This window comes from Triturus cristatus, chromosome 3_2 (genome assembly GCF_964204655.1).
Source record: "Triturus cristatus chromosome 3_2, aTriCri1.1, whole genome shotgun sequence".
In the NCBI taxonomy this organism is placed as follows: domain Eukaryota; kingdom Metazoa; phylum Chordata; class Amphibia; order Caudata; family Salamandridae; genus Triturus; species Triturus cristatus.
The window spans coordinates 641,291,210-641,306,251 of NC_140584.1; the positions used below are offsets into that span (position 1 = coordinate 641,291,210).

Sequence of the window (15,042 nt, forward strand, 5' to 3'; positions counted from 1 at the left end):
AACACAGGGCTGTGAAGCCACTTGGGGCAAGCCAGCGCTTTATAGAACACTCTTGTAAAGGAAATACCATCTATCTTCTCCTGCTATCCTGATCTCCTATTCCGGAACCGAGCTACAAATAAAGAAGTATCCTACATGTACAGATGGACTCTGTATCTTCCTTTACAACAAACACATTGAAATAAAAAAAAGATAATTGAATATCCAAACGTGTGGCCTAGAGAAGCAAAGCAAGCTCCTGAGTGAAGTAAATAGCCTGGGAATGAAGAGGGGTAGACAGGAGCAGTGAGGTAATGTGGCTCTGTTAAGGGGTGGAGAAGAGCAGGAGGGTGCAAGGCATGTGTACGTCAAGTATGGACACATCACATCACTATTCTCAGCTGCAGTGACATGGAGGATAATCCCACATAGGCTCTTGGGTGGGCTGTAAGCACAGAAACAGAGCTAGCTCTGCTATGTTACTCACTGCACAACGTGTGCCGGCTAAACCTTCTCTCTGGCGGACCTTCTTCAGCCACAGGCACAGTGCTCACAGAGGATCGAGGAAAATACAGACCCAGGAGGAAGAATGAAATGCCAGCACCAGACAATAGTGATTGATGGGTTGTCTGTGAACTCTATCCGAGAAATAATGTCAAGGACAAGTGAGTTATTTCTCTGGAAATCACTAGGGGTGCTTATTAGGGGAGGTTCATAAAATCTGAACTTCATGTTATTGCTTTTGGTCAATTCCTAGAGGTATACAAATGTGTTTATCAATATTCTGTTTTTTGTGTGCTGAATGTGCACAGCTATGTTAAAAAATATATATAAATGAAAACATAAAGGAAGCTGAAACAATGTACTAAGGCGCATTTAAGCAGTATAAGCACATGTTTTGTTACCAGAATAGTAAAGTAATATGTAAAGATAAAAGACATGCATTTCAAGGAAGGTATCCCAGTTCTTGTTTCACTATCCCATCCCTTCGCTCTGGGTAGACCGGAGTTGTCCTGCTGCTAAAGCAAGCACCACATTTCTTCACATGCCAGTGTAGCTGGACCAGTCGGCTACATGCTAGCCTTTTAGTTGCACTAACTGGCCGGACAGCTTCTTCACTCTCAGTAGCCTAGTCGTACTCATTCTGTGGTAGATCTTGAATAGGATGGCTGACTCTACCCGTGAGGGCATCCACTTATTGACATCAGAGCCTTTGTTTTTTTTATTTTGTTATTTAATTATCAACGGCACGGTCAACCGTTAGGTGGTCCCAAGTTGTGTACTACAAAATGAAGGATAATAGTGAGTAGTCTGATTTCCTTCTTTAGAAACATTAGAGCACCTACGCAGGGTTTATAACACTGTTTATAATTTACAGCTATTTTGCTTATGGATAATAACATTGCACTTGGACAGTAGATTTGAAATTATGGGGAAGCCATTTTAGTATATTGTGTCGGAATTATTAGAGACTGGTCATGATGATCTCATAAGAGTTACTTTAAGAACCCCCATACAGAAAGCACAGAGGAAATGCTGGCAATTCTGAGGTTCATTCCCCACGTTTTGCAGGAGCGCTACTTCTACTCACTAAGGTTTTTTGGCACCCGTGACAAGGCATGTGGACGAACCTTAGCTTCAATGTGATCTAACTGGCCACCTTCCTCCACCAGCCAAGATTCAACCGTATTTAACAACTGGTTTGCGGAATGGCCTTCATTTCTAGCACATAGTTTAATCATAGGACCACATACCCTATGACCAGCCAGTGTATTTCCTTTACATGTTTTAATAGGAGTGGTCCTGTGCCAGGCGGATTGTGCCCTTAATTTTCCTACTGTCAAAGGAAGATCTTAAGCCCCAATCATATTCTCAACTAAGCCCCTGGTAGCCTAATGGACTGATCTTCTCAAAATGACATAGCACTCTTAGTGACGAGCATGAGTTCAATCTCAAATCTCTAATTCCAAGTACAGAGCAAGAATGAGCTAATGAGGCATACATCATAGACAGTGGTGGAAGCACTGCTGCTAGAGCTAGAGTTGGTCTGACTGAATGGAATGTAGTGTCTTCAAAGCTCCTTCCCCTCTTTGTACATATTGGAAAGTTCAACTATTTACCTTTCTGTTTGTTGCATATTCTACACTTTTGATATCCTGCAATCTCAGTCCTATATAACGCCACAATGGTTAAAAAATATTTCTAAAACCAGAAAATATCAACATTGTGTTGTCACTAGAGGTGGGTGTAAAGTATTTATTGAACTGCGAAACTGGCGGAATCTGCTTTTTTTTTCTGTTTACCCGTGGACTGAAATCGGGTTATGAAACCCAGCCAAGTTTTCTCTGCAGACAAACCTCAGAAACCGGTTGATTTCCAACATTTCAAGCAGTTCGTGTAGTTAGGTTCTTCCTGGTAATATGAAGTCCTGGGAGAACCACGTAACCTGTTTGCAGGGGTTGTGTAGTTTCTCCAGGACCTCTTCTTTGCTCAGGGAGAACCACACAATCTGTGTATAAACTGTCTCTGCCCTCCCATCCTGCTAGTGATGGCTCATCCAGACCATCGGTCACTCATCTTTTTTTTTTCCCCGGTAGAAGAAAACGAATCACGGAAATGTTTGCAAACTTGTGTGACAGTTTGTTTCCACGCTTCGCAGAAGTAAAAACAAGTATTTTGTCAGCCGCGGGTGTCACTGACAGCAGAGATGGGCTTTCTAGAGAAAGCTCCATGCACTGAAGGGGCGACTGAGGAGGCCGCGGCACTGTTCTCCATGCTACCCTTGCATGCTATGAATTAATGAAGAATTTTATATCTCTCTGCTGCCACGTGGCCATCTCTGGCAAGCACCAATTTCATTAGAAAGACAGATAATTGCCTGAGCTCGGAATGAGGCGAACTCCCTGGACACTTAGCTCAAAATTACTATAATTTCTGAATTGTTTAACGTGTGCTTTGTGTGGTAAATGGAAAAGAGTGACTTGAAGTGCAAAATAAGAGGCTCTGCTACACCAGCAAATGATTGACTTTTAAAGTCACTGCACCGTGTGAAACCATTTAAAACACAGGTCACCACCTTGACTAACTCTGAGATGAGCTTGATATCAAAAAGAGGCTAGTGAAGAAGAAGCTATTTATGTGTTAAATTATATTTCTTTGAACCATAGAAATAGTAGGTTACAACAGCAGATCACTTTCTTGAGTCTTTCAAGCCTGTCGCTATCCTTTTTTTTTTTCTTTTTTTTTATACACATGGATTGGTGTGGGCAAATATAAACTTAAAGATACTACAACATACTTAGGACAACAAAAGAACGAAAGACTTGTTGTCCTCTTTTTTTTCGTAAAGCAGATGTGTCACACACACCACAAGTGGTTACTGATTAACCAAAGGCGGTGAACTAACTTTATCTTGGTGCAATTGTTAAACATGTCAAAGAATTAAAAAAGACAGCTCACATCTTGGCTACTGATTGTTATTGCATGTGATTGTAGGGTGGAAAGGGCGATTCATTGTGCTAATAATATTCAGTAGACGAGTCTGATCATGTAACTCACCTCACTTCGTTTCCTACTAAAACCGGCTCTGAGATGATGCTAAGCAGGGTTGCCAGACATGGCCGTTCTTGGTAACAATAAATATAGCGTGGTTAAATTGCAGCGCGGACCATTCGTTGAGCTCTAGTCTAGCAGCATGGGTTCAAAACGTACACGAGTGTGATTATTTTCCTCTTCAAGTACTGCAAATGTTGTCAATTCTGTTTTTTAATTGTTCCAGATTAGTTTGTGCCACAAAAAAAAAATCCTGGAAAGAAATACTTTTAGTGTGCAAATTCTCTCCAAAAACAGATTTTCGGGGAAACGGTTCCCAAAAATGTTTTTGATTTATTGATCGTTTTTTGAATGTTTGCCAGAAGGTTACATTTTGCATAGCAGACACATTTTACAATCTTAACAAAACTTTGTTTATTACATTTGGAAGGTTAAAAAAATTAGCAACTGTAAGAAATAGGGCTGTTGGTTGACTGAGGTGTGAGCCCCAGTAAAGCTGCAACCACGGTCCTTGTCAGGGTGAGGCACAAGCTAACCCAAATTAACCTGTGCTCAACGCTCTGGTAGCTTGCCACAGAGCAGTCAAGCTTAACTTAGATGTAATGCGTAAAGTATTTGTGCTACATTTCAGACAGTAATAAAGTGAAAAACACCACAGAAAAAGGATACCACATCAGGTTCGAAAAATAGTTATTTCCAATAAAAAACCAAGACCAAAATGACAAAAATCCAATTAGTAGAACCAGAAATATGTAATTTAAAGATTTCAGTGAAAATGCACAAAGGCCAAATTTGGATAGCTGGTGCGCCGGGCCCTGATAAAGTCACAAGTTTAGGCCAACTGTGAAAGAGCATGAGCCGGCTAAAGAGACCCACTTAGGCCCACTGAGCAAAGTACCTTGAATCCGGGTTTGCGGAGCATTGCGAGGGTCTGTGTTGAAGATGCGCTGTGGAACTGAAGTGATGCATCAGTTCCGAGATGCAGCGAGCCTCTGATGTGAGGGTCTGTGGCATTGTCAAGGATCGTGTCGATGGGGCTTGCAATGAGAAGTTCGGCATCAAGGATGCATTGTGCAGTTGGGGTCATTCCGCGGTTCTGAGGAGCTGTAAGGCTGCGTTGTGGAGTCGGGCATCGTGGTCATCAAGGCTGCCGCCGCTGAGAGATGTGAGGGCAAGCACTGAGGATGCATTGCGCTGCAGCAGATCTGAAAAGGCTGCAGGCTGCGATGTGGGCCTTTGCGACTAAATGATCCACATAGCAACCGCACTGAATCGGTTCTGCTTGGGGTTGCGCTGCGCAGCAGATGAGATGCATCAGTTCAGCTGGATCCACAGAGTCTGGCAGGGCACCTTAGGCCCACATCCAAGGGGTTCAGGAATGGAGTGGCACCACTTGGCAGGATAGACTCCTAGATAGCAGAGGCCAGGTGCTGGGGTTGAGGTTGTTGGAGCCTTCTGTCTCTGAGACTCAATAGGAGGCCAGCCAACCAGCCCTTGTTGTCACTCTGGGGTCCTGGGTTCAACAGCTGCAGGTCCAGCAGATCAGCACAGCAGGGCAGCAGTCCTTCAGAGTAGCAGTCCAGCAAGGTGGCAGTCGTTTCAGCAGCACAGCAGTCCTTCTTTCTGGCAGAGTATCCACCGGTCCAGAAATGTACAGAGAAGTTGGTGTCTGAGGCCTAATATTTAGACCCAGTTGTGCTTTTAAAGTGGGGAGAAGGTCCCCAGGTATCCTGCCTTCCCTGCCCTGCCTCTAGACTAACAACCGGGGGGGATGCAGCCACTTGTGTGGAGGCAGTACGCAGCCTATTCGAGTACAAGTAGGCTGAGCCTAGTTCCGTCCTCCCTTTCTGCTAGTGATAGCCCATCCAGGCACACCTAAGCTTTCTATTGTATGTGGCTCTCTTGGAGGAATACACATAGTCCAATTGCGAACTCCACCCAATCATGTGTCCCAAAGACAGGCTGCAGGCATCAAACAGCAAAGGCAGAAAATACCAACTTTCTAAAAGTGCTATTTTCAAAAATGTAATTTCAAATCCGACTTCACCATAAGTTAGGATTTTTAATTTCAGTTCCAAAGGCAGGGTTACCTCTTTCCCTTTGAAAATTACAGTTTATTCAATGTAATAAGTTAACAACAATGTTATCCAATGGGAGAGGTAGGCCTTGCAGTAGTGGAAAATAAATGTAAGAGTTTTTCACAATGGGGACATATAAAACTAAGAAGTATATGTACCAATTTTAAGTACATAGCACCCTGCCTTCTGGGCTGTCCAGGTTCTACCCTAGGGCTGACTTATGTAATAATAATGAAGGTTTGGGCCTGGCAAAAGGTTTACTTTGCCAGGTCAACATTGCAGTTTAAAACTGCACACACAGGCTGCAATGGCAGGCATGAGGCATGTTTAAAGTGCTACTTAAGTGGGTGGCACAATCAGTGCTGCAGGCCCACTAGTAGCATTTAATTTACAGGCTCTGGGCACAGGTAGTGCCACTTTACTAGGGACTTACAAGTAAACTAAATATTCCAATTGGGTATAAGCCAACTTTACTATGTTTTAATGAGAGGGCACAAACATGTTAGCACTGGTTAGCAGTGCCAAAGTGTGCAGAGTTTTAAAGCCAGCAAAACTATGTTAGTAATTAGGAGGGTTGAAGGCAAAAAGTAAGGTGGTAAACCACACCAAGGATGCCAGGTCTAACAACTTTGCCCACACCTAATCAAATGCAGTCCAGGAGTGTTTCTTTATTATTTGAAGGGGTAGCCATATTGTGGAAACTATAACCTTCCTCATGCATTTCCAAGTACGGCACAGTTTGAGGTGATGTGCCTAGCTCAGAGCTGGGTGATACGGAGCCAAACCTCCCTAATCCCATGTGTCCAAACATTGGATGATCTGTGAGCCAATACCCGCACTCACGTCAGATGCAGACTCATTAAAATATTGATAAACAGGAAGGCTGCACTTTTCCTGTTCAAGCACCAGAAGTTAGGAATGACTACGAACATAATTTTCAGCTATGACCACTGTCCTCTCTCTTGCAAAATAAAATCTGAGGCTGACTCTCCATCAATGCACTTCAACGAATCTCACAGTCCTTCCTCACACTAAGCACTTAAAGATTTTACGTCGCCTCTTCTCTACACAGTCCCCCTGCTCGCGCGTGCTCCATAGATAATCTACAAAGGATTCATGCTCCTCATACTGTGCATTTCATGTTCTGCTCTGCAAATGTGCAACATATTTGAATTCCTAAGAAAATGGGTTGTGCACGTTCACATGAGGATCTGGGCTACCGATTGGCAATGTGGTTTGGTGCTAAGGAAACTCCAAAATAACTAGGTTATCTCAAGGTATTTTTATTAAACACAAGTCACAATATGCTTGACTTCATTGACTGTGTGAAAAGTGGACAGAAGAGTTTTTCTTTGTATATATCTTGAATTCTGTGCTAGCATGGATTGCCCGATCGCCTCTAACAAGGTGCATGTCTTGATTTGTCAGTGTATATTATAAAATGGTGTTCTCTTCTTTTGGTCGACAGTATGCTCTGGCACTGAGAACGAGCTGAGCTCTTTGTCTGATCTGGAGCAGCAGTACCGCGCCCTACGCAAGAATTATGAGAACTGCGAGGTGGTGATGGGAAACCTGGAGATTACCAGCATCGACCACAACCGGGATTTGTCTTTCCTCAAGGTAAGGGGGTCACCTCTGATCCATTGTGCTGCTGATCGGGTACCAACAGTGTGGGACCACAACATTTGAATCAGTTTCCACAATGCCAAATTAACATTGTGGAGGATATTGAACATGGAACACAGGTTCTGATGCACAACTACGAAATCTTAGACATAACAGATAACTAAGCCGTAATCACAAAATAGGCAAGCAAATAACTGTCCAGTTCTTTAGGTCTCACCTAGGCAGCGCTTGCGCTGTCTCTTTGAGACATGCTGTAGACAGGATATGTGCATAAAGCTCCGCCCACTTTCCACCTATCTTTTTAATTGGCTCCTGTCCCTCTCCTTTGTAAATGGTTCTTTTTCATTGGTCAATAGGCTTAGTAGTCTTTCCTTAGTACCACCTTGTCTCTTCTTGTAATCTCCCATGAGGACACCCCTTGTTACATGTGTTGTTACTCCCTAGGTTTTAATTACAGCCTCAAGGCACTATTTTCTTAAAAGGCTTCAATCAGGACACACACTTAGTCCTAAGCTAGGCTGTCAGTGGTTACTTCACTAACTAGAACATTTCACATTTATATGAGACCATCTATCAATTTCCTTTCATCAGCTCCACACAGAGCACAACCTAATCTGAAATTAATGTAATAATTCTTTTGACAGATTTCAAAGCTATTAATTGGATATATAGACATAGCTATTTGAATGTACTCATAGTACTGTTGTGCATGCAAGGCATTATGGGTAGGGTGGATTTCCCATATCTTCTGCAGGTGCAGTACCATATGTGACCAAAAGAGGTCCACAGTGCTGGTACCTCGCTCACCTGGGACCTCTAGGAGCATCTTGCAGTACTGCGCCGAGACATGCAGTGCTGGTGCCTTGCTCACTAGGGACCTCTAGGAGCAATTTGTGGTACTGCACCGAGACATACAATGCTGGTGCCTTGCTCACTAGGGATCTCTAGCAGCAGTTTGTGGTAGTACACTGAGATATGCAATACTGGTTCCTGGCTCACTACACAAGCATTTGCAATGCACTAGGTCTCACATTACTGAAAGTATGAGCCATTGGCGTTGCATTATTATTTGCAACACCAGAACCTCAAACTATAATGCGAGACCTCCTGCATTGCAAATGCTTGTCTAATAATGTTGGGCAGTCTTAGGGAAGCAGGGTAAGCCCACCACAACAGTGTTCTCAATTAAACACATCCTCTTGCCGACCAGTCACAGACATTGGAAGCAGGCCAGCACTTCGCTCTCATTAAATCCAAAGGCCCCAGAAACTATGTGCAAGACAGAATTACGCAGCTATTAGTTGAGCTAAGTGAAATCACCTATTTTTTCTATTGAATCGTCATGAAATTCTTTGTAAATTTCTCAAAGTTACACTTTTGTAGCAAAATATGATTTGCCAGTATTTTTGGCCCCTTTTATTATTATCTTTATTTCCTGAGTGAGCGCCTCAGTTACAAAAATCTCTTAAGATACCACCAGGACACTGGTTTGAGGAAAAAATATACTTGGCAAGGCATTTTCTGTGCTATCCAGTCTCCTGCTGGTCTCTCACAAGACTTTTGGATGCGAAATGAGCGCTAGGCAATAGAAATAGCACAAAATCTTGTGATGTGTAATTTCAAGATGTCATGGATTTCGTGTAAGACAAATACAATTTCACCCAGGTTTAATACTAATTTAGAGAGGGCTTTGTAGTATCAATCTTTTGTTTGAACTTTTATGCTATGTGCACCAGGAGTCTCACAGATCCCTCAACATCATTTATAGATGCCCAGTCATTTAGAACTGTATCACTGCCTAGGATCCAGATGAAAAAAATGTTTTAGTTCAAAAATCGCATTTCTGCTTTGTTTGTGGTTTCTTCCTGTTAGGTTCACACTACAAATCCATTTTTTCTTTTTTTTGCTTAAACATCACATTTCAAGATTAAGTAAGATATTTTTGGCCATAAATTAATGTAATTGCACGTCAGATAAATCTTGAGAACCACAGTTTGTAAAAAACATATACTACTTTTGCTAAGACAGTTTCTCACTTCACATCACGCCAGCAAATAAGAGAACCAGGACTAAAACTACTTACAAATTTTCCCAAATTCGGTGAAGTAAGGGATCTAGACACTGAAGCCAAATCTCCGTATTTCTCAGCAAACCACTTAGGCCCTCAATGCAAGTGGCCTCTTAATACCGATGGGGCTGTTAATAGCAGTTACCGCCCCAATTGGACCAATATGGAGATTTTTAGCTGAAATGGATGTGTGAATATCCAGAGAAATTACAGGATTACCTGGAGAATTAGACCCAGATTTACAGATTCCCTTGTTATTTCCTCATTTCTTAGTGTACCCCCAGGTCCAACATATAATGGGCCAGGTTTTCCCCACCCCAGAATTACCGGTATGGGGTAACTCCAGGGATGAGGAACATCTGGCCCATTTTCTGAGCCACTTCTAGTGAGAGCCTTAGTCGCTAGATCACATTATCTGTCCCAAGACGGAACATCAGATTCTGTAGGCTCTAGGCTGGTTTTTGAAAGTGAGGAGAGTTTGTTTTAGTTTAGTCTTGTGTCTAAGAAGACAGACACAAGCCTATTTGGCAGCTACACTCCCTTGCAGTCCCTATTAGCTTCTTTGTGTTTCCTGGTTGGCTCTTTCATAAGACAAGTGACCCTGGTTCTTACTACATGCCAGAGTGACTGACAGGGCCTCTTGGCCTTTACAGATAGGGAGTTTGAATGACATGACAGATGGTCATCCCCCTGGCTCAAGGGTTCCAATATGGAGGACAGTGTTCAAAGCTGAGAAGGAGCCTCGAAAAGGAAAGGATGTAGGGTATACAACAATAGCCAACATTCAAAAGCAGAGGCAGAGAGAAGAAAACAGTTCTATGCCACAGCTACATGAATTTTCTTTCTAATACAATTGTGTTGGCAGATAAAGATAAGAAATATTTTTAGAGATTACTTCTTGAGTTGTAGAGGTTTTCAAACTTAGATTCCTAGAAATAATTCCACGACTCTCTGTACAGGTCACTTTTTAAAAAAAATTCTTTGCAATATTTATATTTATTTATTTGGATGAGTGAATCATGTTCTTATGTCAATTGACGCTTGAAAATGTCTTTGCACAGCAACCAAAAATGCACACTTAAATCCAAGAAACTTAATGTTGAGTTTCTAAAGTTGTGAATCTCCAATAGCTCCTGGTATTGTTAAACGAAATCAGAAAATGTGTTTCATTTCTGCTAATTATATGCACTGAGCTACAGATTTTAGCAGTATAATTGTGTTAGACGCTCATCTGTAAACATAAGGGCCTCCAAATGTTGTTGGTGTACACAACATATTGTGTTTCCTAATTGTATAATTATGTACGAGGGCTGCAAAAGCGCAGTAATTACCTGTGATTACGTGCGACTGATGAGTTACTAATGCCGTTAGAGTTTGTTCGAAAGGTTCGTAAGGTAAATGGGTGACTAATGTGCTCTACATTTGCATTAAGTAATTACACTATGGAAGAGCCCTCTTATCAGACCAAGCAGAGGCATGGAAACCAATGCTTCCCTATGGCAACCCTTTTCATAGTAGGAGTAGTCCCTACAATGGTGTACCTGTTAATAGACTATTGTGTTCAAGGACGACAGGGCCAGATGTACTAAGAAATGGTTGCAAAATGCTGGTTGTTATTTGTGCTAATAGGTCGGTTTGCAAATTGTAGATTTCCATTTGACCTACTTTATGATGACTATTGATGAGGTAAGTTGCAAGTTGCTACCCACTAGGAATTATCACCATTACAGAGATGGTAGCAAGTTGAGGTCAGCAGACTACCATATCTGTGACTGCTTTTAAATAAAGCTTTTTTTATGCAAACCGTTTTCTTTAAAGAAAAATTGAATGTTTAAAAGATAATTGTAAGTTTCATTTAAAAAAAAAAATAATAATTGTCAACATTCAGTAAAGGGAAGTAGTCCCTCTGGAACCCCTTCCTGTTTGCAAATGGCTCACTACTCCTTTGACGTAGTGTTAATAGATTAAGATTAATCTACGGTCCCCAAAAATTAATGCATACCAATGCGAATCGGTATTTGGAAGGAATGCCCTAAACATGCCCCTTCCAAGTACCGATTCGTTATTTGCTCTTAAGTCTGAATTGCAATTCAGTGACAAATTCCAGTTTAGTTTGTACATATGAAACAGAATTCTTGCAGCCACAAATGGCCTGATTCAGCTAATTGAACCCTTTGTAACCATTAAAAGGAAAGGCTTCTTACATCTGGCCCACAGTCCCGATTTTCATTTTTCTTTTTCTTACAGAAGTAAAATGCTACATTTTTTCACTATACTTCAAAAGAGTTATGGCATGAGCAGGGCTTTATTTAAAAAACATATTTACAGTATTTTGTGTGGTATTTTCATATGAGGAGCAGACAGTGAGGTCTGAAAGCCATTGCATCTTGCCGTAAGTGCACATATTTTTGTCAGTGATCCCATTTATCGCTCAACATTCTCCTCTTAGGAGACCCAAGAATAAACAGGTTCCCATCGAAGGAAAAAACTGACCTTTTTGCAGCCTAATCCTTCCACTACTGTTTAGCTTATAATTTGAGCCACAAGACAATGTATTTTCTCATAGTGCTGCATTAATCATAGGCTTGGAGGCAGGGGCCGGGTACTGGTCTGAGTCCTCCAAACTCATCTGACACATAACTTGAAGTAGTCGTAGACGGAGGATGATATTTGAAGCTGGAGGTAAACTGTTCTTGACATACTGCCAGCAGGTCCCTGCCTCACTTTCTGAACTAACACATTTGTCCACAATACGGGCACTGGAAAAGGAAGACCTACCGGTCACACTGAAACATGGAAAGTGGGAACATGTGATACTGAATCACGGGAACTGAGCTAGGGAGACTTACACTGGCACAGCCACATAGACAGTATAAGAAGAAGGCACGGGCACTCCGAAATACTGGGACAATGATGCCTAGGAGCATGGAGACCATGAGGCAGAACAAGGAGGGCAACTCCTAAGCACAGACAAACCAGCAGGCGTCCTCAGATACTGCCACTGGGATACCTGGGCACTGGGCATGGGGTACAATGACACAGGTCATAGAAGCAAAGACACTGGGATGGATGACATAGACACTAAAGAGGTGACACATGACCAGGAGGACAAGGAAACACAAGCATTGGCATAGCCAATAGGTCTCGCCTTTGGGAAGTTTTTAGCCATGCAACAGTTGCATAACTAAATTCTTATAAGGTCCCAAAAGTGAGACCTATTGGCTATGCCAAGCAGCCGTGCGGTCGTGAAAGTGATCGCAATCAAACATCAAAGCGGCCGTGCGGCCGCGAAAGTGAAAGTAATCGCGGTCAAGTGCGGCGCGCGCGCCTGCGCACATGCACTGTAGCTCTAGGCTGGCCTGGTAGCACTTTTTGGAGCCCTCTCAAAACATCTCGCCAGACCAGCACATGCGCTGGGTCAGGCGAGACCTAAAAAGCGTTGGGACGGATGACAGACACCGACGTGATGGCCTGTAGGGAAGGAAACTCTGACTCTGTGCCAATGAAGCACTGACATAGGACAAGAAGGCTCTGAGACGGACAGGCAAGGTATAAACCACACTGCTGCTCATCTGTATTGGGCAGAAACACTCTTTCTGGCCAGCCTACGTCATTAATAGTCCATAACAGTGGTGGAAGTGCGCTATACCCCAACCAAGTTCTTTCATTTTCAGAACCCTCACTCAAACTTTTTAAAAATGTATGTTTTCTATTTACTTTCCATTTGCTTACAGCAATTCGAATCTTTCTAAAAATCATCCAGGTTGAACATTTATCATCTGCTTGTCCAATATACGAGAGAGGAGCCTTGTAAATGTAGGGTTCGGTGTGCATTTCAGTATTCGTGATTGTTCTCTTTTCTTTACTATGTATTTACTCGGTGTGGGTTGCTATGTCACTTCATTTACTTCTGTAAAGCAAAAAGTACAAGTTATACAGCTAAAATTGTATCTATCCTTTTAACATACACAGAGCAAGCGGTGAATTCTCCATGAGATTGATGCTAGCTGTGAACTGCGTTGTCACAGTGTCATTTTTTCAGATGGCAGCCGAAACCCTCTCAATGTTTTTTTCTTTCTGCATTATCTACAAAGTCATCATGGTCAGCACCCTGCCTATCTAGCTTACAAGCAAGCACGTCATCTGTGGTGTCTCTGTACTCCCGCAGCCAGGACATCATTCGACTCGAGACGAAGAAATGCAAAAAAGAACAAGCATTGGCAAAGCCACTAGGTCTCACCTTTGTGAGCTATTGGCTCTGCCAATGGTTTTTAGACATGCTGCGCAGCATCCTTGTGGAAACAAAATGAAAAAAACTTTTATGTGGCTGCCCTTGTCATTCTGTGGGTGTGCGCATCACGCATGTGTGTGCCTCCAAAAAGAAGCTGCTGCTTTGTTTTGTTAGAGATTTAGAATTTTTCTATGAATTTTTTTATAGTAATTTATAGTGCACTAAATTGGGTTTATAGGGGATAGGGTGGGAAGTTAATTAGTAATACATAATTAAGAATTATATAATACATTTAATTACATGACTGATATTTATTTTGTAATTTGATCAATACTGATTTATTTTTGCTATAAGTTGCGGTCTGTTTGTAGGGAGGTAAGATAATGAAATAATAATTATCAATTCTTTCTTTCCTTTTTAATTATGTAATTTATGGAATACTTAGTTATTTTACTCATATTTTAATTGCAGTTTTCTAGGTTTGTAGTGGTATAGGCAGTGAAGTTAAGTAATAAATAATTGATTATTGTAATACATTTTTAATTATGTAAAGTATGAAAAACTGGTTTATGTATATTTGAGTACGGAATGCTATGTTTGTAGGGGTATATGGTAGGAAGTCAACTAAGTAATTAACTATCAATTATTATTTGCAAATTAATTATTTAATTACATTTCAAATATGTAAATTGTGGAATACTTATTTAATTTTATTTATTTTAGTTGCAGCCTTCTAGGTTTGTAGGTGACTATGGTGGGAAGGTAATTAGCCGATAATTAACAATTATTAATTCCTAATTATTGCATTCATTTTAAATATGCAAGTTATGATATAGTTATTTTTTAAAATTATATTTTAGGTGGAGGCTGCTAGGTTTATAGGGGTACAGTGTGGGAAGTTAATAATTGAATAGAAATTAATTAATTTTGTTATTGAATAGTAATTATGTAAATCGATTGTTTTAAATTTTTCTATACATATATATATGTTAACTAATAGCTTTTAAATTAAGAGTGTACATTTTTTTTCATTCATGGGGCTACCCATATATTTAATGTGTTTGAAGTGAAGTATTTCCCTGCTCTTGCTTGGACTACATTAGGAAAATTAACCTCTTTGCAGTTCAGACTTTCCCTACTGTTTTACTGTTTTTAATAGGAAAAGTAAATCCCCCCCCCCCCTCCCCTCCGAAATCCAGCTCTTTCCCTACTGTTGCATGGACTGCAATGGGAATAGTACACTTTACCCCTCTAAAGCTCAACACTTATCCTACTGTTGTACTGTTCGGAGAGGGATAGTACATTTCCCCCAACATAAATTCAGTGCTTTCCCTACTGTTGCAGAGTCTGAAGTGGGAATAGTAACAACATTTTCCCTAATATTGCATAACTAGAGTAGGAATAATATATTAAATATTCTTAGACACCAATAGTTTTCATAACATTGCTTAAATAGATTTGATAGCATTTAATATTTTACGTTTTATTTTTACATTTATGGTAATGTT

General features: G+C 41.2%; 1 protein-coding gene across 3 annotated transcripts in view; it reads left to right on the plus strand.

The window, feature by feature from the left end:
• Positions 1–15,042, plus strand: part of ERBB4 (erb-b2 receptor tyrosine kinase 4) — a 2,224,949-nt gene that overhangs the window by 772,014 nt on the left and 1,437,893 nt on the right. For all 3 annotated transcript variants that reach the window (XM_085648582.1, XM_085648584.1, XM_085648585.1), the window contains exon 2: positions 7,078–7,229. In XM_085648582.1, coding sequence (XP_085504708.1) covers positions 7,078–7,229 — 152 coding nt within the window. The remainder of the gene's footprint in view (positions 1–7,077; positions 7,230–15,042) is intronic.